Source organism: Budorcas taxicolor, chromosome 23 (assembly GCF_023091745.1).
Source record: "Budorcas taxicolor isolate Tak-1 chromosome 23, Takin1.1, whole genome shotgun sequence".
NCBI lineage: Eukaryota > Metazoa > Chordata > Mammalia > Artiodactyla > Bovidae > Budorcas > Budorcas taxicolor.
In genome coordinates, this window is record NC_068932.1 from 30,211,812 (window position 1) to 30,239,372 (window position 27,561).

The 27,561-nt window shown below is 38.8% G+C and overlaps 1 protein-coding gene across 1 annotated transcript; it reads right to left on the reverse strand.

The window, feature by feature from the left end:
- Nucleotides 1–4,128: 4,128 nt before the first annotated feature.
- SMNDC1 (survival motor neuron domain containing 1) lies at nt 4,129–15,403 on the reverse strand. The gene is made up of 6 exons (XM_052660945.1): nt 15,225–15,403; nt 13,966–14,085; nt 8,841–8,983; nt 8,058–8,219; nt 5,823–5,976; nt 4,129–5,391 (listed from the first exon to the last, which is right to left on the reverse strand). The coding sequence occupies exons 2-6, from the start codon at nt 14,083–14,085 to the stop codon at nt 5,254–5,256; spliced, it is 717 nt and encodes a 238-aa protein (XP_052516905.1). The 5' UTR covers nt 15,225–15,403; the 3' UTR covers nt 4,129–5,253.
- Nucleotides 15,404–27,561: the final 12,158 nt, after the last annotated feature.

The following is a 27,561-nucleotide window of genomic DNA, read 5'->3' on the forward strand; positions in this document are numbered from 1 at the left end:
TAAAAGCTTTGTAAGAGTCATGTTATCACTGGTTTTAGTGATTACCTGGTCTTCCTAAAAAAAAAGGACCTGAGTTTGAGTATGTTACACTGACAGTAACTGCTACATAATAAATTGAGTGCCCCAGTTAATATTTTAGTGCTGGTCTCACCATGAAAAAGAATCTTATTGGCCTATGTACTACATCTAACAGGAAACTAGTTTTCTTATGGAATACATCTGATTCTTTTAAATAAGTGTAGATCAAAACAGAGTACTGGTTGGCAGCTTCAGTTTTTCCTTCTGTTTTACCTTTGTGCTCAGTAACCCAGTTGTGTCTGACTGTTTGCAGGCTCATGGACTGTAGCCTGCCAGGCTCCTCTGCCCATGGAATTTTCCACGCAAGAATGCTGGAGCAGGTTGCCATGTCCTTCTCCAGATAATCTGACCCAGGGGGTTGAACCAGTCTCGTTCGTCTCCTGCACTGGCAGGCGGATTCTTTACCACTAGTGCCACCTGGGAAGCCCTTTACCTTTTCATACAGTAATCAATTATTACGGGGAATGACTTAAAATGAAAATGAAATTCTTTTAAAGTTCTGCCAACTTCCTATAATTTTGGAATTTTCTATTTTCTCAAGCTCTTAGCTATGGAGGATGCTTTTAAAAGTCTTTACCAGTAAGACAATAATTGGGATAGTCTAGATTTTCACACGAGGGCACAGAATAGCACTGTAAAAACACAAAAGCCATAACATACCTCTAAAATGTATATAATACAAATTTAAGAAGTCAATTGTTTCTAAATTAGCAGCTTCATCACACTCACTCTGAAAGCTAGGTCAACTAAACTTGACAGTGCTTTTGGAGGGAAACACTCTGAGCAAAAGAACCAAACGGCTATTTACTCCTCCTTCCCGCATACTTCTGGGCAATGAACAACTGGACAATTACCATCTATTAAAGACTAGCCTAGCTGCGGATCTCAGACTTCAACACTAGTTTTCTAAAGTGAAGTGTTTGCTCCCGAGTCAAGTGTTTCCTCCAAGCCTGAACTGTTTCTGTTGTCAGAAATTCACTGCATCTTGCTAAAGTGAGCATGGCTTCTTTAGCTGTGCTCTTTAAAATTAACTGGGGAAACAAATTACAATTTTAATAATTCCAGCAACAAGTCTGTACTGGTTCTGTAAAAATGAACTGGTCAAGTGCTTGGTGGAAGTAAACTGCCAGGTTTTTTTTTTTCCAGCAACTAAAAGATGACTTAAGTATCCAAACTTTGCTTTTAGTTAAGTTCAGCTGTCAACTACCAGAAGCCCAGCATTCTTCTCAGATCTGCTTTTTCCTGCTCAAGGCACACACAAAGAAACTTAGGTTGGTGCAGAAGTAATTGCGATTCTGCCTTGTTGACTTTTTTTTGACATTGGAATATACTCTTATTCATTTTAACGTGCATTTCATGCTTTTATTTTTTTGCTAGTGACTCATTACTTGCTGTTTATATTTTAGACTATGGAAATAATACTAAGACAAAAAGCAATTTGAGCGATTTTCTTATTTGAGTTCAAAATGGGTTGTAAAGCAACAGAGACAACTCACAACAGCACATCTGGCTCAGGAACTTCTAATGAACCTACAGCGCAATGATGGTTTAAGAAGGTTTGCAAAAAAATAAATAAATAAATATTTAAAAAAAGGAGGTTTGCAAAATAGGAGAGAACCTTGAAGATGAGGAGCGCAGTGGCCAGCCATCAGAAGTTGATAACGACCAACTCAGAACCATCGTTGAAACTGATCCTCTTACAAGTACACGAGAAATTGCCAAGGAACTCCACGTCGACCATCCTATGGTCATTCAACATTTGAAGCAAATTGGAAAGGTGAAAGACTCGGCAAATGGGTGCCTCATGCACTGCCCACAAAATAAAAACTATTGTTTTGAAGTATTGCCTTCTCTTATTCTATGCAACAATGAACCATTTCTCAAGATTGTGACATGATGAAAAGTGGATTTTATATGATAACCAGTGATGATCAGCTCAGTGGTTACACTAAGACCCTCCAAAGCAGTTTCCAGAGCCAAACCTGCACCCAAAAAAGGTCATGGCCACTGTTCAGTGGCTTCTGCAAGTCTGATCCACTACAGTTTTCTGAATCTGGCGAAACCATTACATTTGAGAAGTATGCTCAGCAAATTGATGAGATGCACCAAAAACTGCAACTCCTACAGCTAGCATTGGTCAACAGCCAATAACTGCCTAATAACTGTCAAGCTGCACAACCGCTTTAAAAGTTGAATGAATTGGGCTATGAAGTTCTGCCTCAGCCTCCTATTCACCTGACATCTCGCCAACCAGATACCACTTTGAGAATCTTGACGATTTTTTTTGCAGGGAAAATGCTTTCCAAGAACTCGTTGAATCCCAAGGCTTGGATTTTTATGCTAAGAATAAACTTATTTCTTGTTGGCAAAAATGTGTTCATTGTAATGGTTCCTATTTTCATTAATAAAGATGTGTCTGACCCTAGTTATGACTTAAAATTCAAGGTCCGAAACCGCAATTCCATTTGCACCAACTTAATATATACATAAGCTGAAAGGTAAGTGAAGACCCTCACAGAAATCCAACACCTTCATCTGTGTTGTTGTTTTTTTTAATACTTACTCTGGCTAGGCCAAAACAAATTCATAGAAAGTCAGTATTGGTTTCTGAACCTCTTGAGATGTTTCTTAAGAGTACATTTATACAGATACGCTTTAAAAAAAAAGATCATAGTATAAGGGGATTTAACTTTGGTTTTGTTTAAACTATGGTATTACCTGTTATTTTACCTGCTATGTTCTTCCTCTCCACTGTAGTAAAAATTCAGTTTAACTTGCAACTCAAAAATCCTAGATATAAAGAATGTTTACATTTACTACTGAATTTGTAAATTACCATTTATACTACTTGGTGGTTTCATAGTATAATACAAATACTTAATACAATCCAGTGAATGTTTATTGTATTTTAACAAATACAAAACCTTAATGGTTTTAATAGATTTTCTTCCTTCTTTTGTATTTTAGTTAATACCAAGTTGAAGCAAAAATTCAAATCAAAGCTTTAAAAATACTTGGCTCAATCTACAGACATCACACAACTTAAAAACTATGAATTTCCTTTGTCACTTAAGTTTTCCTTTGCTATTTTAAAGGCAGACACAGCATTAAAACTGCACTGCAATGGAAAGCCACACACATATGCACACCTTTCACTGAAAAAAAACAAGCATTTTAAAAAATGAGTTGTTACATTAAACGAATATTTCATTTTGGTTTGATGCCTAAGTCTTCATAATTGGGCTCAGAAAATTGCCACAACTAAAATTTAAAATTGTTTTTTGGCGGTTGTTAAGACTGTCCTTCCCTTGAAACAGTCAATAACAAAGTCAAATGCAAAGTCAAATGTTAAGTTCTGAGAAGACAAATGCAACCATAGCCACATGGGGGCCATTAAGTATGGTTCAGTCCATCAGTTTCAAAGTTTCAAGTCCCCTTTCTTGATAAGCAGGGAAACTCTACATTAAATTCTGTAACAACCCTTCATAAGACCAAGAATCATTTGATTTTAGAAAACTGAGAGGTTAACCACCTGCATTTGTAAAATACTATTGGTATCATGCCTCTCACTAAGCATTTCTCAACTTCAGCTTCCCACTATGAGACAGGTCTCCCCAGGATTCCTAATTTTTAAGTTTAGTCCAGAGATACTATCATCATCCTGCAAACAGGATTTCTCAAAGGGTCACATCTAGATCTTTGACAGAAGAGCTCTTGATTTCATGCCCTATGCCTATTTGTAAAAGGAAGGCCCATAGGGCCAAAGGTGGCACAGGTCTACCAAAAAATTAAAATTCATGAAATAAAAAATTTTATTTTCTCCTTCTACCAAAAATTTATAAACATCTCTATTAAACACAGCCCTTAAAATAAAAAGAAAACTAGTTTGTCCTTTAGGATCCAATTTCTTATGTCCAATATAAGGAGTACATAAAGATTTACCGAAACCTTTATTACTTACTCAATATTCTTTTCTGTGGAAATGATGTATGCTTAAGCACTGTATCAATGCTGGCAGCTAAGACTTTACCTATCGGTTAACACACCCTGGAGATTTTAAAAACACTTTATTTAATAAAAGTTAAACATACAAAAACTGAAATTAACACACATCTTAAAAATCATCTTCTTCCACTAATAGGAGGACCCTTTTCTATGCATATATTTGGCTTAAACTCAACTCAGGATAATTGTGAAGTTCACTTACCAACAAATCCTGACAACTTGATCTAGTTAACAAAAATTATAAACTCAGCTACATGAACATAATATACAGGGGAATTATGGTCAGATTAATGCACAAGAAATACAGTAAATTTTTAATGATGAAACATTCAGTACTCTTGTTCATTAATTTAGCCTTGGTTTTTTACAAAAATAGTATCTACATTGTATACAGGGCTATACATCAGCTTTTTGTTTTCTCATATAAACATTACACATCCAAAAAATGTCACCACTACCGTTAAGTGAAAATCAACACAGAAGGAAAGCAAACGTACAAAAACAAAAAAAAAGAAAGGACATTAGAAAAGGTGGCTGGTCCTAAACATGGTTTCTTACATAAAACTAAAATTCAATGAAAAGAATAAAGAGCTGGATCAATTTTAGAGATGGCCTAATAGGCTTAGGAAGCAAATTATTGAGAAAAACCTCAAAAGAGAAAACTTTGCCATTTACCAATTAATCTAGTTTTAGGTTAACTGGGCGACAGATAAATTTAAGCTGAAGATAAGAAAAACAATGAAGAGAAATTCTTTTTAGCACATTGGTATTTTGTGTTGATATTCCAGGGAATTGCTAGAGTATGTGGCAAGTTCAAAGCATCTGAAAATTCCCAGTTAGAACTTTACAAAAAGTATTTACCATCCATTAAGTGGGTACCTGATACTAGGAAGATGAATAATTCATTTAAGTGCTGTATTTATGCAGCATTTATCTAGAAAAGTTGCTTTATCCAATAAACTTTGAGGAAACTGGTAGTAGTAATGAAAAAAAAGTTTAAATGAGTAGCAGTTATTAAATGCAATTTCAAGTTTCATTCTATTGAAGTCAAACAATGACAACAATGGTATCTTCTTTACTCATCTAACAAATAATTTACCTTTAGAAAAATATAAGGATAAAAAGGTAAATGTAAAGCCCTGCAGAGATGAAATCCAACAGTTTTTCTGATTATTGAGGCATCAAATGCCTAACATTGTATTTAGAGGTATCTTGATACTGTGTCATAGGTTTATCAGCAATTCCACAAGTTCCTACTCCAACTTTGCCAGTTACACTCTCAGGTGAAGCAAAAATACTCCTCTTTACCTAGAGAGAGAAAAAAAAAAGAATTCTTGATTTGTTTTGGAAAAAACTAAAATTTCAAAATACACCTTTAAGGAAAAGTACATCAAGAAAACTTGAGTGATCAAAAAAATTTCCAGTGATACCCAACGTAAGTAAGTGGTATGTAAGATAGCACACAGGTTTTCAAATTTTAGTTTGTAAAAGAAAATAACCTAGATCTTTTATAATTCCTAATATAAATTCATTCACAGTGCTTCCACTGCAGAGACAGTGGCTAATGGGGATATTTTATATTCAGTAAGTCAAAAAGAAGATTAAAGAGGATTCTGAATTCAAGATCCAGTTGTATTTTTTTAAATCTCATTGAACCTCCTTTTTCATTTTAAAGGTATTTTAATGACAGCCACGCTCTGCAAATTTACAAAGTATGTATGATGAAAGGATTTACTAACCTGGCCTTTTTTGTTTTTAGAATAGGCTCTGTTGTTGAACTGTTGCCATTTTACCTTCTGGTCCTCTCTTTCTTGTTCAAGTTCTTTTATTCTCTGTGCCTTTTTCAAAGCTTTCTTCTTTTTATATTCACGCTGCTGGGCAATCATTTCTTTTCTGTGTGGACAAAACAGGTAAATGTCAATTCAAAATGACCTCAACTAAAAGATGACTTCAGTGCAACCACTCTCCCGCCAAAGAAACCCCAAAATCAAGTAAATTTACACACTTTCCCCTCCACAAATAAAAGCACTAACAATGCCAGCACTAACACCAATGCCAATCACTCAGGACTAGTAATAAATAAATGTTATTTGGAATATACAGTATCCTTGGAAGCTTTTAAACACAACTGTAGTAATCTATTACCCATTTAAACCCAATATTTCAACTGACTTTTAATTTGTCATTTACATAGCTTTTACAAGTTTTGTTTCAAGAAAAGATGAGTTTCAACATGAAAAGCTAACTAAACCTTTATCAATTTTTAAATGGGCAGTTAGCAAGTATGATATGCTGCATTTGGAAAATGCAAAGATTCAATGCAGATAAAACTATTTCATCTTGATTGGAAGAGCTCAGCAGCACAAAGGGAAATCATAGCTAGCAATTCTTAAAACAAGAACAACTAGGGTTTTCCAATCAGAGCCTGAAAGTTCTCTCAGTAATTCCTGCTAAGTTAACACTTATCACCAAAGGAATGAACACAGAGGTATTCAAAATGAGGTAATATGATTCAGACTTCTCTGTATCATATAATCACTTCCATGAAGTATGGTTTTTACACAATGTCAAAGACTAAAGTAGAAATCTCATGTTGTCCTACAATCTATTTTTCTTATTGGAATGCTTAAATCAAATGTTATTGTTAATAGATGATATAATTTTCCCAAATTCAAATATATTTATGTAGCAAATTAAGTTCTGAAAACACCGAGACAAACCAAAAGATGGCAAACTGTGATAAATATGCAGAAGTTAACTGAAAACTGTTAATTCCATCTCCTAAACAACTCTCAAACCATGCACGGCTCCATCCTTACTGCTGCTCCCTTGGTTCAGGTCACCATAATCTTATACCTGGATGATAGCAGTAGCTGTCTTCTCTCTGCTGCCAGTAATCACTCAAAAGTTCAAATATGAACATATCAAATGCTCTCCACTTGAAATGCATCAGTGGCTTTCTAGCTCTTTATGATCTGGCCTCTACCTTTCTAACCTCTTTCTCTTGTTAAGCTACGCCCCCCCCAGCCCCAAGTTTTTAACCAAAGGATTTCTTTCTGTTACTTCTATGTTCCCCCCCATTTTTTGGCTTTAAATGTACTTCTTGTTTAACTTACTTGTTAAGTCATGTCTGACTCTCTGCAACCCCACAAACTACAGCCCGCCAGGCTCCTTTGTCCATGGAATTCCCCCAAGAATACTGGAGTGGGTGTGCATTTCCTTCTCCAGGGGATCTTCCTGACCCAAGGATCAAACCCACATCTCCTGCACTGGCAGGTGGGTCTTTTATCACTGAGCCACCAGGAAAGCCTATGTGTCAAGAACTGTGCCACATGTTTTACTCAAGCTATGAATGAATCCTTACAACCCCATAATGGAGATACTACTATCCCTGTTTTACAGATGAGGAATCAGAAGGTAAGCAGCTTGCTCAAGATCATACCTTCTAGTTCATTAACTGGCCAACATCTGTCCTTTTCAAATCTCAGTTTACATGTCATTTCCTCCAAGAAATTTGCCCTCATGACAAAAATGCAGCTTGTTACCTTTTCTTTGTTCTCTAAAAGTATCTGTTGTGTTCCCTCCATTACTTCTACATTAAAGTTCTTCTTTAATTATGTGTCTATTCTTCAGATTGTAAACACAGTTAGGACAAGGCCTAATTTGGTCTTCTTTGCTGTGGTGGAACCCAGAACCTGGTTTAGTGAGATATACTCTTAATTTTACTCTTAATCTTAAGATATCCTCTTAATAAATAGGTATTAAATGCCTAAGCAGGAACCCCAAAATGTCTTCACTTTACCTAGGTATACGTATTAACAGACACTGTTAACCATACACTGCTAACCTTCAAAACAATTGTAAACAGTATTATAACTTTCTTACCCTAATATAGCCTGCACAGATTCTGCAGACAACCTCAAATACCCAAATGGGGAAATTACATTTAAAATGCTAAAGTCAAAATCACTTACTTTGACATGGGTTTGTTGCCACTGTCCTCCTTTGCCTTCCTTCCTTCTTCTACAGGTTTGAGGTTCAACAGTGGAGTCACTTCAGCATTGCCATAGCCAGCAAAAGTGATTGCAGCGGTGCCGTTTTCTTCATCTATCTCCTCAATCTCCGCTTCATAACACCTGTAAAGATATCATGGCTGTAAGCAGGTGAGTAAAGGTTTAGTACTCAGCCTATAAGACTTATACTGCAGTGATTCAACTATTAAATGTGTCTAAAATGAAACTTATACAATCAAACGTCCCTTTGGCAAAGATAATACAAAAGAGCAGCTAGAGTTAGCCACTGGCTTTTAAGGAAGGAAGTCCCAACCAAAATATTGCCCAGAAGTCTCTGACACATCTACTAAATGTGTTTTAGTCAATTTCTGTGAGAAAACATACTTCTTATATGAATCATTTCAGTATATGTGCATCACGGAAGTCTAAGAGAGCCAACCATTACTCAATTTGCAACCCAAAGAGAAAAGAACTTATAGACTGTATTAAAATAAAGAAAATCCATTCACTTTCCTCTATTTCATGTCTATTTCCTCTAGCATCCAAGCCATTCTTCTGCCCTAAAACTTACTCTAAAGCTAAAAACTAAACTATAGTAATGGTAACCACCCAAGAATCAAATCAGTTGTTTAAGTCATATCAGCCATATAAAGACTAAAATAGAGTAGTTCAAGCTGAATAAAAATCACCTTACCATTGTACTTTACTAGTTCATGTTAAGTTACAGTTTTTTTCTACACTTACTGTCCATCTTCACTCCAGATTGCCATACACTTGTCTCCTACTTTCCATGAATGAGTGGGCTGAGTAGAAGCAAAGTTGTCTGAACTTGCCAGAGTTTCAGAAGGCTGAGTTGACAGAAGGTCTTTGGTTAGTTCAATAACCTCCTAAAAAGGAAAAACAAAAACCATTATCTTTATAATTCACATTGTCACCTACTTTCAACAAGCAACTTCCTTCAGTTTTTGATAACAGCTCTCATACCATGTAGCACTCATTAAACTACTCTACACATATTTATTTGCAGTTCGTAACGATACTATGATATAGATACTGTGATTATCCCCATGTAGAAACTAAGATAAAACATTTTATACAGTGGTGGTGGGACTTAAACCTAAGAACTTGCCTTTCAATTTAATTAACCTCTAATACTAACAGAAATACAGTGAACTTGAATTTACACTGTACATTATTTTTAAGCACCTATTTTAGCTAAAGAGATCTCTCTAAAGGTGAGAAATAGTCAACTCTAAGGCACTGAACTAGATTCAAGACCCCTTTTATCTCATTATCACTGTCACATGTATTTAATTCCAATGAACTTTTAATAGGGCATTGCTTGGCAGTAGTACTAACTGCGTAGCCAACAGGGATGCTCTCTCTGCAAAAAAAATAAGCCCCAAAAAACTTGAAGGAGCATTATTAGTAATAAAAATGATCCTGCTCATATGTATTTCTACTAAAATACTATAGGTATGTATAAAAAACCAGTAGTTTTTCTCATCATTATAATACTTACCCCATCTGGGTAAGCAAATTACCAAGTCAGATTTAAAATATCCCAATACTATAATGTTAAACACATTAGCACAGCTTCAACTAAAAGGAAAAAGTAAAATAAATATAACACACAGGTAGGCAAAGCCTTTCTGTGTGACAAATACATTTTCTAACTTAGGCTTACACTTACTGCTGCTGCTAAGTTGCTTCAGTCGTGTCTGACTCTGTGCGACCCCATAGACGGCAGCCCACCAGGCTCCCCCGTCCCTGGGATTCTCAAGGCAAGAACACTGGAGTGGGTTGCCATTTCCTTCTCCAATGCATGAAAGTGAAAAGTGAAAATGAAGTCGCTCAGTCGTGTCTGACTCTTAGCGACCCATGGACTGCAGCCTACCAAGCTCCTCCATCCATGGGATTTTCCAGGCAAGAGTACTGGAGTGGGTTGCCGTTGCCTTCTCCACTTACACTTACTGACTTCATTCAAAGTTGTTTGGTAGAGTTGGTTAAAAAACTTAAAAACAAATTGATAGATTTTGCTACCAATCTACTATATTTTTACTCTGATGAAGACTCATCCTTTGCTGTTGCATATAAAATACCTTAAACATCACACTGTATGTTCTGGGAGAAAAATGAGCGAAGTTACACTCTATTCAGTTTCTCCTGGCTCCCACTGAGGTTTAATAATAGCCAAGCAAGTGAAATATTACTTCTCTCCTAAAAATTTTAAATTTTCCCAGCTGGTTCTTAAAAACTTATATTTGAGCCTTAAGGACAAAAAAAAAAAAAAAAGACTTATTAAAGCCCTTGGAGAAAGATCAGTTTTATAAATAAAAAAATTTTACAAATGAAAATACTAGAAGATTCAGATTTAAGTTAAAAATTCAGATTAATATCTTTAATGAAATTTTATTAGGTGCCAAATAGCCATTCAAATACCTTTTAATTAGATAATCCTTTGCAAATAAGCAAGGGATGTCCAAATAGATGATGTACTACACAAAGAAGGAGAATAAATTATCCAGTCTTGTTTTTAATTAACCACTTTTAGCACTAGGAATGTAATCCAGTAAGTCTGACTCAAAAGCCTATGCAATTCCTATCATTAAATCCATTTAACTAGGGATCATTGGACTACTAATGCACAAACATGAAGTCTGTGTTTTTAGATCTCAATATTTAGAACTCTACTTCTCTTAGAATAAAACATCTTTCCACTATGTTTTCATAAGAAAATAAATTTTCACCAAAGAGAAGGGTCCTGAAAAGCTGTGCAGTTATAATCTTCAAGGCCCTGCACTGAAAAGACACTTTAAAAAATCCAGAGCATTTATTTCTAGCTGTCTTTTCACTTTGCCATGTTGTACATTCCCCTCCCAACAATTACGAAGACCCTTCTAAATGTCTTTTTTTTAATTCACATGTGCATATGGACCAAAGTATTATAAATATGATTTCATGTATGAGGGAGTTCTTAAAGGTACATACCATTAATTACTTTTCCTCCCCCAAGTCTGAGTTCTGAAACTGCTCCTTCATTGACAGATGGGCAGCAGTTACAGTTATCGGCAATTCCAGGAAGCATCAGATGTTGTGATCTACATATCAGCAGGTCAAAGGGGGTGCACTCAAGCACTCTGCTTACTGAAGGAAGGCGTTTCGGGGATGCAGAGAGCCACTGTAATATATGAGACAAGTGACTTGACCCCTGCCTCCTTTAGAACCAGTTTATTCAGCAAAACAGCCTAATAAATTGATTATTTTTGTGATTATCACAGACTGCCTGGGGAGCTAGTCAACTAGCTAGCCTGGATTTTACTAAACTCACTTCTTTAAAGTGAAAAAAGAAAACAAATTAGGATTTCAGAAGACTGATTTGCTGCCTATTGAGTAACTTTATATGAAAGATAGTGTCTTAAGAGATAAACATAGAAGTCTTACTGGCAAAATGAAAGTCACTGGAAAAAATGCAGAAAAAGGATTCTGCATAAATGAAACTGCAAACAAATTATTAACCAGAGTAAGGATATTCCATAAAAGGAACACAAAAAAATAAAGGAGACTACAAACTTGGTCATCAGTCTGTGAAGACTTTTCAGCAAATATAAAAGATAGAATTAAATACCAATGGCACAAGGCATATCCCAGAAAGCAAGGAAGGAAAAGGATTTTTTAAAAAACAAAAACCTATGACAAAATAGAAACTGTAGCTATAGTCAAAGGAGATAACAATTACTAGATGGAAGCAGATAGCAAGATATTTTTCAGAATTTCATCTAATATTAAACGATGTGTTCCATCTTTGAGTAGTTTTCAGTTCAAAAACAAACCTGTATCTAGCAACCAAAATGACTGCTTTTTTCCCATGAAAGGAAAAGAATTTGAGGTCAAGATTGGTCGGGAAAAACATTCTCTGTTATTGCTAACTGAAGTGTTAGAAAGTGCACTTCTAAATCTGTGCCATCTGATATGGTAGCCACATATGGTTACTTAAAATTAAAAATTCAGTTTTTCAGCCATCCTAGTCTTATTCCAAGTATTTGATACCCCATGTACCTAGCAGCTATAATATTAAATAGCAGATATAGAACACTTCCATCACCACAGAAAGTTCTATTGGACAATGTCTTTCAAAATGGTTATTTAAAAAAGAATATTTTACAGAACAACCTCCAGGTCATTATTAACTGAACCCTAAGTAAGCCATTTACCTGGTTACTACAATGCCTACAGCAATGGTCTCCCTCCCTACAGTACTTCCACTATAGATCATGTCCTAACACAATTCTGCCCAGACTCTGAAATATATTCCAGAAATACTAAAATACCAAGACTCATAATAATGCTGTCTTCACTCCCAACTCCCTGCTCCACCAGTTCCACATATACCCCTCCCTCTTACTGCCAATTAAATATAGGAAGCAATGTATACAACATTGACACAATGTTTCACTTTCTTCAAAGGAAAAAAGGACTGCTTTTAAGTTGGTTTTTAATGAGAGAAAGAGAGAGAGAGAGAAATGGGGGTAGGTCAGGCTCTCTAAGACAAGCAGAAAGTTGGCCTGAGATGGGAGAAACTGCTCCCAAAACATCTTTTTCTTACTGACTAGCTCCCTGAAATCCACTGACCTGACTGCTACATACTGAAGAGAGGCTTTGGTTTCTGTTTTTGTTGTTGTTGTTGTTGTTTTTAAATAACATACTATTGCAACTTCACGCACATCTATCCTAAATCCAGAAATTGAACCTAAAAATATTCAACTCATTTAAATTATGCCCAGGTAAGCTTTTAGAATTGTGAATCTGGACCCCATTTCAAATAAGTTTTGCTTGTTTGCAGTTCTACTATCCCTAAAATATTGATCATTTTAATTGGCAAGAGGCTGATATAAACAGAGAGAAATGATACGTAGTATGAAGATGATTCGAGTTGTTTTGAATCAGTGAAGATAAGTCATCTAATCAAAACATCTTTTAAAACTCTCCAAAAAATCAGATTCAGAATTAGGTGAAAAGCCATAGATATTTACAAATATTATATATGGTGTTTTTATTAATCAACCTAGGGTTGTGAGAAATAATAGATATTTACTTCTATGGCTTTATGTTTGTCTTGAAACCCCAGAGGAAGTTTTAAAAAGCCAGTTTCATACTTACTGCTCTTCCAGGACAAAAGGAACACATTAAATTCAGGTCGCCTTTTTACATAGATTCGGTTTAATTTCAAGTTGCTAATAAGTGTCAATAATTACATATAAGACCTAGCCTTAAGTTCAAACATGTAACATTTATGCAGAAAACAAACATCTCTTTAGGTATTTTTATAATGTTTTCAACACAGGCACTAGAGCTAGCTTTGTTACACTTACACACACACACAGGATCTCTGGCATGGGTGCTCTATTTCATTTTCAAAGAAATCTTGTGGCACTGAAAAGAATCTGATATAATCTGATTAAGCTATATTTTCCTCCTTTAATTTTAGTTACCCTTTGAAGTAAAATTCCTTTTCCAAGTCTTTACAAACAGAAACGTTATCCACTGTCAAGTTATATGTACCTCTTTTTCTAGAGTGATAGTGACTTATTAGCTCTTACTTTTAAAAATTATAAGAGCATATAAGGATGACACAACAAAGAACAATGTTTCAGCTGTTTTGATGTACACAAACAGGCAGCAACCCTTCTCTTAGAAGCCAAATATGCCTCTGTGGGTGCACACATGTACACACAAGGGGTGTGAAGGGGAGAAACACTCCCTCCAAAGGTATTATGGGTACCCATAGATTCTAGGCAATAAGCCACTTATATGCCACAGAAATACTCTTTTCAAGCAATGAAGCTATTATGTATTGCCCCATACTTACTTGTAAATCTTTCTTTAATTTTAGTAAATCTTCATTATCTCCATTTCCAGACAGCGCAGCCTCAACTTGCTGGAGTTGAGCTTTGTAGCTTGCCAGCTGCTTTGCTAGATCCTCTGACATCTGGTGAAAATAAAGAATAAAGTCATGAAAACAGAACCAAAACAACAAAACATAAAAGAAACATTTTTTTCCTGTCGGCCTGAATTAACCCTTACCAATTTTGTTCCCAACTCCTTATAATTCACTGCAGCATAATTTATTACTACTACCTTTACTTTCAGTTCAGAGAAAAGCTGTCGGCCAAACCACAAACTTCAAGGATTCTGAAGATTATAAACATGTAAGATATATTCCATATAGAAACAGAAAACGAGATAAGAGGAAAAGGGAGAATAATTTCTAATTTTCTTTAAACTATTAACAGGGAAGAGACATTGTGTTAGGCTCAAGGAACAGGACTGTTATATCACATCACCAAAAATTAAAATAGAAGGCACTAAACTGTTGAAAGATTTGAGGCTTCCAGTTTTTAAGGGCTAAAAAGTACTTCGAAAGCCAAATATAAATGGCTTTTGGATTAACTACACAAATGACTTTCTCCACAAGAGCTATAATGCGTGTGTTCAGAAACTTCTTCACAGTGCAAAAACCTTTTCACCCAGTCACTTAAATACTGCCAATGTATTTTTCTGCAGTAAAAGAAACATCACAGATGTTCTCCAATTTAGGCAATCTGAAGTACGGGCCTTTCACTAAATCCAGCTCGTACTTCTGAAAATAAGGCCGGAGAGAATTCTTTCTCGCTTTATTAGCAAACGTACAGGGTTTCCGAGACCGGTCTGTGTAACAAATCCCGGCCAACCGCAGCCCAGAACTTCGAAGTACTTCAAAAGGGTTGGTGCAAGCCAGGCTGCTCCCCTTCAGTCACCCTACACCTCAAAGCCCGCCACAACTAGCTCGACCATTTCAGACCTCGAAATTCCAACAACTTCCAAGGAAACCGAAAACAAGAACGGAGCCGAGGCCCCAGGAACCGGAGCCCCACCCGCAAACAGGCTCCGCACAGAAGGGCCGAGGGCGTCCTTAAGATGCCTCCCGCGCCCAGCCCAACCCCGTTCAGGGACGCTCGGGCTCAACTCTGCGTGGAAGAGGAGGCCGGCGCCCGCGCGTCTCCACTGCGGCCTCGGCCTCTGGCCTCCGGTTCAACTCGTGAGAGGTCGAGGCCCAGCGAGGCCTCACTGTCTCCCTCATCGCGTTACCTTGTGTGGGGTTGGGAGAGTGGCGGCGGGAAGGGGTAGGGGGCAAATGAGCCCAGCGGTGGCAGCAACAGCAACAGCAGCAGCAACAAAACAGTCCGCGTCGACAACTAGTTAACCCGGGCTAGATATTCCGGACTCAGCCGGGAGTGAACTGGAGAGGACTAAAGCCGGGGACTGGAAGGAGGTATAGAAGAGGCGGGTGAAGTCTCGCGAGAGGTTAAAAATCCTCGCGAGAAGTCTCTCGATTCACGTGATTCCTAGCGCCCTCTAAGCCGCCGGTCCTTAATCACGTCAGGGACGTGAAGTGGACCGTGCCGGGGTGGGGGACGGGAAGGGGGGAGGACGAGGCGGGAGGGGGGAAAGGGCGGATAGGTAGGAAATGACGTACTGGGATGCGCCAGGCGCCGGATGTAGGTTCGTCTTCTCTTACTTCCGGCTCGGACTGGGGAGTCCGTCTGTTATTTTAGGTGTGGGCTCAGTCCCTCGAATCCTGAGGTTCCCAGGGTGCTGGGTGGCGGAAAGAGCCAGGTTTAATACAGAATTATTCCTAGAGGCTGGTTCTCAGAATTTGGTCCCAGCACCATCAGCATTGCCTGGTGTTTATTTTTTACAGTAATTTATAATTTATTGCAAAAATAATGCACTGTAAATACATACTTTCAACACCCACCGCAGACCTTTGAATCAGAAACGTTGAAGATGGGCGCAGCAGCCTATTTCAGTAAGCCTTGTAGGGGATACCAATGTCCGCTCGAGTGTGAGAACCACTGCTTCATATTAATAGAATAGTAAAAGTCCTAATGGCAACAGAAAGCTGATTAGATTGTGGCAGAACCTATTGGACAGTAGATTAGATTATTTAAAACCTATTTTGACTTTTCGAGGGCGGTTACCCAGGCTGTGGACCGCCCCAGGAGCAGGAGCTGTGTATCTTCCCCTTTTCCATTTACCGTTGTAAACAAAGGCCTTTCCTACCACTAAAAAAAAAAAAAAAAAAAACTAAAAAAAAACTTTTAGAAGCACTTACTGGTTTTAATTAAGTTATATAATGCCACCCGCAAGGGAACAGTCTCCAAGTTATAATCTTGAATATAAGCAGATTGTGTAAGCACTTAATGTTTAAAAAGAGATGTGTTTTAAGTGTAATAATATATACTATTTAGGGACGGATATACAAATCTATCTAGAGATTTGGAGTGGAACCCAAATGTTTTCACTGATTATCCTTCCTACTTTTAATCTTTCCCCCATACGCATGTAATTTTCTCCAATTAAAAAAAAAAAACTACAACAACTAAAAAGACCTGAGACACGAAGAGGCTCTATGAGTGCCAGGAAAGAAAATTCCCTGTTTTGTTTTGTACAAACACACACATCCCTCATTGAGTCAGAGAACCTGTAGAGATGAAACCAGGTCAGGTTTGTGGCAGTCAACTTGTAAGAACTGAAACTGCTGCAGAGGGCAGCCACGTGTAGCTGGAATGAAGAGGGAAGACAAACCAGAAGGGATGCACTTTATTAAAAATATGTTAAAAACACGATGTAGGTTTTGACAGTTGCTCTTATTTTAATTGTATATTTTAAGAACTAACGCCAGGAGGATCTTCCTTGAAAATAAATTTTACAGCTGTGTAAGTTTGTCACATAAGAACTCTTCATGAACCCCTAGATCAGAGAATAGGAAAATATGTATAAGCTCCAGTAAAGTTTTTTGATAACTTTTTGTTTTTAGGATTGCTTTTAATCTCTCCTTCTGTGGTACATAGAATATATTTGGAAAGAAAAGTTATATTGAATGTTATTAGTTCTCACAAAGAGAGAACAGTTGTGTGTGCCAGGCAGTATTATAAACTCTACATGTATTCATTTATTTTTCACTGTGATTTGGTGTATTTTTAAAGACAAAACTGAAGCAAGTATAAGCTTTGACTAAGCCTGCTACTTCAAATAGGTGTTCTGACTTACCACCTCCTTTGAAGTGTCAAAATCCTCTTTCAGTGTCAGATTTTTCTTAAAACATTCTGACTCAAAATTTAGTCATGTTTATTTTTCAAAAACAACAGTATCAAAAACCTTTAGTTCTTTAAACCTGGTATTTATGTTATTGAACTCAGTAAGTAAATAAAATTTAAAGATGCCACAGCTATTTCCTTTCACTCCTAAAGAAAATTAAAGCATAGCCATGCCTTTGGAATGCACTAACTCTTTGCAGAGCGTAAAACTATGCACTAAATTCATATATTTATACATGTTGGTTAAATGGAAGGTTGCATTCTTTAGCTTAGCTTTTGTTATATCCCTTCACTGAAGTAGCCCCAAATTTTCCTACATTTTTGCTATCTATACAAATGCCTAATGTGATGAGAGATGTGCACATAGTAATAATAACTATACCCTTTGCCCTTTTTAATCATAAGATGTGTTTTGAATGTTTACATGGGGATTTGCTTCAGGGCAAGCTACTGGCTTTTTCTGCCTATTGAGTAGTTTGGGGGGTACAGTGCATTCAGAACATATTCAGAATATGTTCTGAGGGTAAAAAGAAGAGAACCAAAAAAAGCCTCAAACATCACAGATTTATTGCTAATAGTAGTATTGGTAAGGTAAGATAATTTTAAAACTTTTATGTCTACTCTAGATAAAGTGAATAATTAGTAATTTTGTTAGTTAAAACTCTAATAAGTGGGAACAAATATTAAAGAAAATTTTTTTGTGAAAAGTCCTCTGGTGTTAAATTTGAATTTTGAATATATATATTTATATATCTTAGAGGTAATGTTACCCTAGTGGAGTGTGCCCATATGTTGATATCTAAATACCATTCCCCATGAAAGAAACAGTGTTTCTTGGAGAAATGATGGAGTTAGGGTCTCAGGCCAGAAAAGTACAACAGTACAAACGTGAGCCTGAAACATCTTGCCAGAAAACAAGAAAGTGCCCCAAAACTCTTAGGATCAAGTCAAAAACTAACAGAACCCAGCTTGAGGGAACTACATTGGCCAAAGATGAGTCAGTCTTGACATTAAAAGAATAATGACTATGATCAATTATCAAATCATTCAGTAAGTTCAGTTCAGTAGCTAAGTTGTGTTGGACTCTTTGCAACCTCATCGACTGGAGCATGCCAGGCCTCCATGTGCATCACCAACTCCCGGAGTTTACTCAAACTCATTTCCATTGACTCGGTGATGCCATCTAACAATCTGATCCTCTGTCATCCCCTTCTCCCACCTTCAATCTTTCCCAGCATCAGGGTCTTTTCAAATGTGTCAGTTCTTTGCATCAGGTGGCCGAAGTTTTGGAGTTTCAGCTTCAGCATCAGTCCTTCCAGTGAATTTTCAGGACTAATATCCTTTAGGATGGACTAGTTGGATCTCCTTGCTGTCCAAGGGACTCTCAAGAGTCTTCTCCAACACCATAGTTCAAAAGCATCAACTCTTCAGCGCTCAGCTTTCTTTATACTCCAACTCCACATCCATACATGACTATTGGAAAAACCATAGCTTTGACTAGATGGACCTTTGTTGGCAAAATAATGTCTCTGCTTTCTAATATGCTGTCTAGGTTGGTCATAACTTTTCTTCTAAAGAGCAAGCGTCTTTTAATTTTATGGCTGCAGTGACCATCTGCAGTGACTTTGGAGCCCCCAAAAATAAAGTCTGCCACTGTTTCCACTGTTTCCCCATCTATTTGCCATGAAGTGATGGGACCAGATGCCATGATCTTGGTTTTCTGAATGTTGAATTTTAAGCCAACGTTTTTACTCTCCTCATTCACTTTTATTATGAGGCTCTTTAGTTCCTCTTCACTTTCTGCCATAAGTATGGTGTCATCTGCATATCTGAGGTTATTGATATTTCTCCCAGCAATCTTGATCCCAGTTTGTGCTTCATCCAATCCAGCATTTCTCATGATGTACTCTGCATAGAAGTTAAATAAGCAGGGTGACAATATACAGCCTTGACATACTCCTTTTCCTATTTGGAATCAGTCTGTTGTTCCATGTCCAGTTCTAACTGTTGCTTCTCGGGGGATTTCTCAGGAGGCCGGTCAGGTGGTCTGGTATTCTGATCTCTTGAAGAATTTTCCACAGTTTGTTGTGATCCACACAGTCAAAGGCTTTGGCATAGTCAACAAAGCAGAAGTAGATGTTTCTCTGGAACTCTCTTGCTTTTTCAATGAACCAGAGGGTGTTGGCAATCTGATCTCTGGTTCCTCTGCCTTTTCTAAATCCAGCTTGAATATCTGGAAGTTCTAGGTTCATGTGCTATTGAAGCCTGGCTTGGGGAATTTTGAGCATTACTTTGCTAGCATGTGAGATGAATCCAGTTGTGTAGTAGTTTGAGCATTCTCTGGCATTGCCCTTCTTTGGGATTGGAATGAAAACTGACCTTTTCCAGTCCTGTGTCCAATGCTGAGTTGTCCAAATTTGCTGGCATATTGAGTATAGCACTTTCACAGCATCATCTTTTAGGATTTGAAATAGCTCAACTGGATTTCCATCACCTCCACTAACTTTGTTCATAGTGATGCTTCCTAAGGCCCACTTGACTTTGCACTCCAGGATGTCTGGCTCTAGGTGAGTGATCACCCCATCGTGGTCGTCTGGGTCATGAAGATCTTTTCTTGTGTAGTTCTTCTGTAGTTATTCTTGTCACCTCTTCTTAATGTCTTCTGCTTCTATTAGGTCCAAGCCATTTCTGTCCTTTATTGTGCCCATCTTTGCTTGAAATATTCCCTTGGTATCTCTAATTTTCTTGAAGAGATTTTCTTTCCCATTCTATGGTTTCTCCTCTATTTCTTTGCATTGATCACTGAGGAAAACTTTCATATCACTCCTTGCTATTCTTTGGAAAGAAGATATATTCAGATGGATATATCTTTCCTTTTCTTCTTTGCCTTCAGCATCTCTTCTTTTCTCAGCTATTTGTAAGGCCTCTTCAGACAACCATTTTGCCTTTTTGCATATATTTTTCTTGGGGATGGTCTTGATCACTGCCTCCTGTAAAATGTCACAAACCTCTGTCCATAGTTCTTCAGGCACTCTGCTATCAGATCTAATCCCTTGAATCTGTTTGTCACTTCCACTGCATCATCATAAGGGATTTGATTTAGGTCATACCTGAATGGTCTAGTGGTTTTCCCTAGTTTCTTCTATTTAAGTCTGAATTTGGCAATAAGGAGTTCATGATCTGGGCCACAGTCAGCTCCCAGTCTTGTTTTTACTGACTGTATACAGCTTCTCCATCTTTGGCTGCAGAGAATATAATCACTCTGATTTCAGTATTGACTATCTGTTGATGTCTATGTGTAGAGTCTTCTCTTGTGTTGTTGGAAGAGGGTGTTTTCTATGACTAGTGCCTTCTCTTGGCAAAACTCTTGTTAGCCATTGCCCTGCTTCATTTTGTACTCCAGTGCCAAACTTGCCTGTTACTTCAAGTATCTCTTGACTTCCTACTTTTGCATTCCAGTCCCCTATGATGAAAAGGACATCGTTTTTCAGTGTTAGTTCTAGAAGGTCTTGTAGGTCATCACAGAACCATCAGCTTCTTTGGCATTAGTGTTCGGGGCACAGGAGAAGGGAATGGCCACTGAGAAGGGAATGGCAAACCACTTCAGTATTCTTGCCTTGAGAACCCTATGAACAGTATGAAAAGGTAAAAATATACGACACTGAAAGATGAACGCCCCAGGCCGGTAGGTGCCCAGTATGCTACTGGAGATCAGTGGAGAAATAACTCCAGAAAAATGAAGAATGAAGAGATGGAGCCAAAGTGAAAACAACACCCAGTTGTGGATGTGACGCTGTTGGAAGTAAAGTCTGATGCTGTAAAGAACAATATTGCATAGGAACCTGGAATGTTAGGTCCATGAATCAAGGAAAATTGGAAGTGGTCAAACAGGAGATGGCAAGAGTGGACATCGACATTTTAGGAATCAATGAACTAAAATGGACTGGAATGGGCAAATTTAATTTAAATGACCATTATATCTACTACTGTGGGCAAGAATCCCTTAGAAGAAATGGAGTTGCCCTCACAGTCAATAAAAGAGTCCAAAATGCAGTATTTGAGTGTAGTCTCAAAAATGACAGAATGATCTCTGTTCATTTCCAAGGCAAACCATTCAATATCACTGTAATCCAAGTCTATGTCCCAACCACTTGAGCTATTTCAAGTCCTAAAAGATGATGCTATGAAAGTGCTATACTCAATATGCCAGCAAATTTGGACAACTTGGCATTGGACACAGGACTGGAAAAGGTCAGTTTTCATTCCAATCCCAAAGAAAGGCAATGCCAAAGAATGTTCAAACTACTGCACAATTGTATTCATCTCACCCACTAGCAAAGTAACGCTCAAAATTCTCAAAGCCAGGCTTCAATAGTATGTGAACTGAGAACTCTCTGATGTTCAAGCTGGATTTAGAAAAAGCAGAGGAGCCAGAGATCAAATTGTCAACATCTGTTGAATCATGGGAAAAGCAAGAGAGCTCAAGAAAAATATCTACTTCTGCTTTATTGACTGTGCCAAAGCCTTTGACTGTGTGGATCACAACAAACTGTGGAAAATTCTTCAAGAGATCAGAATACCAGACCACCCTAGCTGCCTCCTGAGAAACCTGTATGCAGGTCAAGAAGCAACAGTTCAAACCAGACATGGAACAATGGACTGGTTCCAAATTGGGAAGGGAGTACGTCAAGGCTGTATATTGTCACCCTGCTTATTGAACTTATGTGCAGAGTACATCATGCGAAATGCCAAGCTGGATGAAGCACAAGCTGGAATCAAGATTGCCAAGAGAATTATCAATAACCTCAGATATGCAGATGACACCACCCTTATGGCAGAAGGTGAAAAGGAACTGAAGAGCTCTTGATGAAAGTGAAAGAGGAGAGCGAAAAAGTTGGGCTAAAACTCAACATTCAGGACTTCCCTGGTAGTCCAGTGGTTGAGAATCTGCCTGCCAATGCAAGGGACATGGGTTCCATTCCTGGTCCGGGAAGATCCCACATGCTGCAGGGCAACTAAGCTCGTGCGCCACAACTACTAAGCCTGCGCCCGGAGCCCATGATCTGCAGCAAGAGAAGCCCTCCCAACTGGAGAAGCCCTCTCCGCAGCTGGAGAGTAGACCCCACTCCTACACCTAGAGAAAGCCCGTGCACAGCAGTAAAGACCCAGCTCAGCCAGAAATAAATAAATTAATACATTGTAAAAACACCCTCAACATTCAAAAAACCATGATCATGGCATCTGGTCTCATCACAGCAAATAGATGGGGAGACAATGGAAACAATGACAGACTTTTATTTTGGGGGGCTCCAGAATCACTGCAGATGGTCACTGCAGCCTTGAAATTAAAAGACGCTTGCTCCCTGAAAGAAAAGTTATGACCAACCTAGATAGCATGTTAAAAAGCAGAGACATTACTTTGCCAACAAAGGTCCATCTAGTCAAAGGTATGGTTTTTCCAGTAGTCACGTATGGATGTGAGAGTTGGACCATAAAGAAAGCTGAGCACCGAAGAATTGCTGCTTTTGAACTGTGGTGTTGGAGAAGACTCCTGAGAGTCCCTCGGACTGCAAGGAGATCCAACCAGTCAATCGTAAAGGAAATCAGTCCTGAATGTTCATTGGAAGGACTGATGCAGAAGCTGAAACTCCAATACTTTGGTCACCTGATGCGAAGAACTGACTCATTTGAAAAGACCCTGAGGCTGGGTAAGATTGACAGCATGAGGAGAAGGGGACAACAGAGGATGAGATGGTTAGATGGCATCACTGACTCAATGGACATGAGTCTGAGAAACCTCCAGGAGTTGGTGATGGACAGGGAAGCCTGGCGTGCTGCAGTCCATGGAGTCGCAAAAAGTCGGACATGACTGAGCGACTGAACCAAATTGAAGTAAACAGCGTTACCTATGAAGGAACCTTGCCCAAGATGCTTAACTTAAATATAATGAAGCCTTTTGACCCAAATTCTAGTTTATAGGAAATACAGGGAGAGAAAAACAAGTAAAATGACCATGATGGTAGAAGCAGATTCAGAATTTGTAACATACAAAAACTGGCCTAAATCCTTCAGAAAGTACTGTCATTAAGAAGAGTGGAGTACTGCTCTAGATTATGAGACAAAAGATGTAATAATTAAATGCAGTGAGTAAATCTTGATTGGGTTTTGGTGTGGAAAAATGAAGCTATTAAAAGAATATTTGAGGACGCTTTAGGAAATTTCTTTATAGACTGGATATCAGTTGTTACTGAATTATGGTTCATTTTATTACTGTGGAATTAAGTTACTTAGGAGAATGTCCTATTCAGGTAATTAGGGACCAAGTACCATTACATCTATGACTTACCTTCAAATAGTTCCATCAAAAAATTATCTAAAATGTTGGGAAATTCATTTTGTGTATATACATACACATACACACATGGACAGATAAAGAATTAAAACATGGCAAAATATTGAACAGTCATTGTGGAGGAAGTATGTTTCTGCTCATGGTACTAGTCTTTCAGATTTGGTTGAAGAATTGTGTTTCAAAATTTTCAAAAGATGGAAAACAGTGTTCATAGAGTAGTTAGAATAGCTTTGTTGTGTGTTGCGTGTGTTGAAGGGGGATGGTGGGGAAAAGCAGCAGACAGGATAGGCGAGGGGAAATCTGGGAGCCAGCAGCAGTTTAGCAATCTCGGAAGTAATATACGAGATTTCGAAAGCTTGTGTGATTGTCGGAAACAGAAGGTCACAGAAAGATGGATGGGTCAAAGCTTAGCAGAAAGGTGTGGGCAGTGGAGGCGGAAGCAGTCACCGGAGCCCTTTGAAGGTCAGGAAGGAAAACTTGAGAAAGAATTGCTTTGACTTCCCCACAGGCAGGAGAGAGTCCAATGGGCCTTGCCCTCTGATGTGGTGACAGGAGCTTTTTAAAATTTTTTGGTTCTGTTTGACTTTCTTATATATAGCCTCCATCAGTGGTCTTAAGATGTTCTTTTAAACCCAGAGTTAATGGGATTCATCTGCATCACAGCCCCTGAACAGGCTACCTTTATTATCTGTGTGTTTCCCACTCCCAGATTCATGTTGCCTGTTTATTTATCTATCTTAGAAAAAGCTTATCGCAAAAAAGGCAGGAAAAACCTGGTACAGTCCACATCACTTTAATCGCACAGTGGATAATAAAACAATTTTTTTTTTTTTTTAAAAAAAGGATACTTATAGACCAAACAACAATGGGCGGTAGGTAGGTATACATTCCCAGATGTAAAGAGGAAAAAGGAGACAGCATGACTTTTTCCAGAAGCCAGAATGAGCCCCAGAGTTTAGCCACAGCAAGACTAGTGGTCTGTAGTTTGATATGGTCCCATTTAGCCGTTTCATTGGTATAGTGTCAGCAGTCAGAAAAAAAAAAAAACAACCCTACACAATGGAGATGGTAATGCTCAGAGAACCATTAGGTGGCAGCAGGGACACACATATTTTTTTGTTTGGTTGGTTTTTCATTTTGGCCGAGGAACATGTGGAGCGTGTAGGATCTTAGTCCCCAGACTAGGGATCAAATCCACGCCCCCTGCCTTGGAACCATAGTCTTAACCACTGGATTACCAGGGAAGTCTCAGATACAAGCATCTTTTGATATCCGATTTTCTCCCCTGCTCCCCCAATGATGGAGCCTTAGTGAAACAACATTGCCGAACTGCTTTGTCGGGGAAGAGAAAGGGAAAAATAAACAGCCAAAAAAAAAAAAAAAAAAAACAGCAACTATGGTTTATAGCATCCAAGTGATGAAGGCCTGCTGGTCATCTGTACTCAACTTCCATTCTTGGTTTTAATATACACATTTTTATGTGTACTTGCTATAATTTTTTAATAAAATAGTTTATATCCAAAGTCCTTTAGATCACTTGTGTGCTGTTTACAACATCTCTCTGTTGTCAGCTTTAGAATATAAGCTGGAATATAAGTAGGAAGTGTGGCTCATGTTGTTCGAAACTCAGAACATTTAATACATGCTTTTATAGGGACACCTTCATTCTCTGTGATTAGTGATCACGAAGGGCTTTTTGTGGTCCTCATAGGGGTCATTTGTTAGGGTCCCTGGGAAAAGAACTCAGATTTCTGTGTGGAAGGTTTACTGGGGTCTACCTGGGAGGGACTGGGGGCAGGAGGAAAAGGGGACGACAGAGGATGAGATGGCTGGATGGCATCGCAGACTCGATGGACGTGAGTCTGAGTGAACTCCGGGAGTTGGTGATGGACAGGGAGGCCTGGCGTGCTGCGATTCATGGGGTCGCAAAGAGTCGGACGCGACTGAACGACTGAACTGAAACTGAACCCTTGGGAACATCACCTGTGAGAGGTGACAGGAGCAGGATGGGGCAGAGGGAGAAAGGAGGAGCTGCAAAACAGTTGCAACAAAGGCATCAAACAATCCTGTAGGAGCTCTGGAGTTAGGGTGACCCTGCAGAGATGCTCCTCACCCTAAGTCAAGGGAGCCAGAACTTTATACCCACCCAATCCCATATAATCAGCCACAGATATGGGCTGCCCTGTGAAGGGGGCTAAAAGCTGAAAGCTGTCAACCACTAACACTCCCTGCCTCTGGGAGGACGAGCCCCCTCCGTCCTGAAGAGGGAATCTGGGCAGCACACCACAGCACCCACATTAGAGAAGAAGGTGTGCTCTCCCCATTGCACCCTTATTTTTGGCACCTCTGAGGCTGCCTCTCCTGCAGAAGCTACTCATTTGAGAAGCCATTAAACCACCTTCTCATCTTGTTTTCTTTGTGTTAAAAGCTCTTGGAACAATACCTTAGCTCTTCCTGCAGATGATGTTTGTTTTGAATTGGTTTCATGTGTGTGCGCGCGCGCACGCGCGATATAGGAGAGCTTGCTCATGCTTAAGCATCCCAGGTACAAACATTAAGGATTTCCGTTGTTGAAGGATGCTCCAAAAGTTTTTAGCACGACTGGTTATCATTTACTCTGGCACACCAAAAGCCAATAGGGCAAATTTTATAAAAAGAAGCCTTTAGGGTAAGTTTTTTCTTTTTTTTTAAGGAGGAATAAATGATATGTCCTGAAAATAGCCTTTTTGCAGGCAGAAAATACATGATCAACTATTTATGAAGAAGTTTAAAAATTTTTCTATTTTGCCTGACTTTGCCTTCTTTTGTATTCTGTGATACTGATGTCCTTATTTTTTTCCAGTTTCAGCAGAAAGAATCACTCTCCCCACCCTTATAGTAATTTGATTAATTCTACCCTCTCAGTGTCTTTTTGGGTGTATTTCTTCTTCTCCCGGCCAGTGCTGCAGACCAAGCTGTCATCCATCATTTCTCACCTAGGCTGAGGCAGTCGCCTAAGATTGGGAATCCTTCCCCAAGATGCATCTTCCACACTTGGCTCCCAGACTGATCTTCCACATGCCCACCCTTCTGCATCTTCCAAACATACTCATACCTGCTTGTTAACATCCCATTTGTTAGCGTAGCATATAAGGCCATGGGCAATATGGTCACAGCATGCTTCTCAGCCTGAGCATGGACCATACTCGCCATGTAGGAACCTACCCTTTCCTTTCATGCGTTGCTGCTTTGCCCCTAGTGTCTGATTCGCGTCACATGCCTTTCCCACTTTCCTGCCTGGAAAAATGCCTTTAATAACCCAGTTCTGATGGGACTTTGGTGACTGCTCATCAGCTTTCACAGAACTCCTTGTTTCCCATGTCTGCTCCCTTAGTGTTTTGCATCCAGCAGCAAACATCCTGGGCTCTTGGTGTTTCTTCTTCTTCGTCACTTCAGTCGTGTCCAACTCTGTGCGACCCCATAGACGGCAGCCCACCAGGCTCCCCCGTCCCTGGGATTCTCCAGGCAAGAACACTGGAGTGGGTTGCCATTCCTTCTCCAATGCATGAAAGTGAAAAGTGAAAGTGAAGTCGCTCAGTCTTGGTGTTTAGAATGGAGCAACTCTTGGGCCTCAGGCTTCCCAGACGGCGCTAGTGGTAAAGAAACTGCCTGCTGGTGTTGGAGTTGTAAGAGACATGGGTTCAATCCCTGGATCAGGAAGATCCCCTGGAGGAGGGCATGGCAACCCACTCCAGTATTCTTGCCTGGAGAATCCTATGGCCAGAGGAGCCTGCCGGGCCTCTATAGGGACATTAAAGAAGCAACTCACCATGCACACACACAGGACATCATGTCTAAGGGGCAGTGGTTAATCTTGTTCTTTGCATTGTCTACATTTGGCAAGGTGTGCCTGGGACTAGTAGAATTCGGTCTCCTTGAGAAACGTGGAGTTTGATATCAAAAGCAAATTTTTGATAGCAGTGAACATTATATT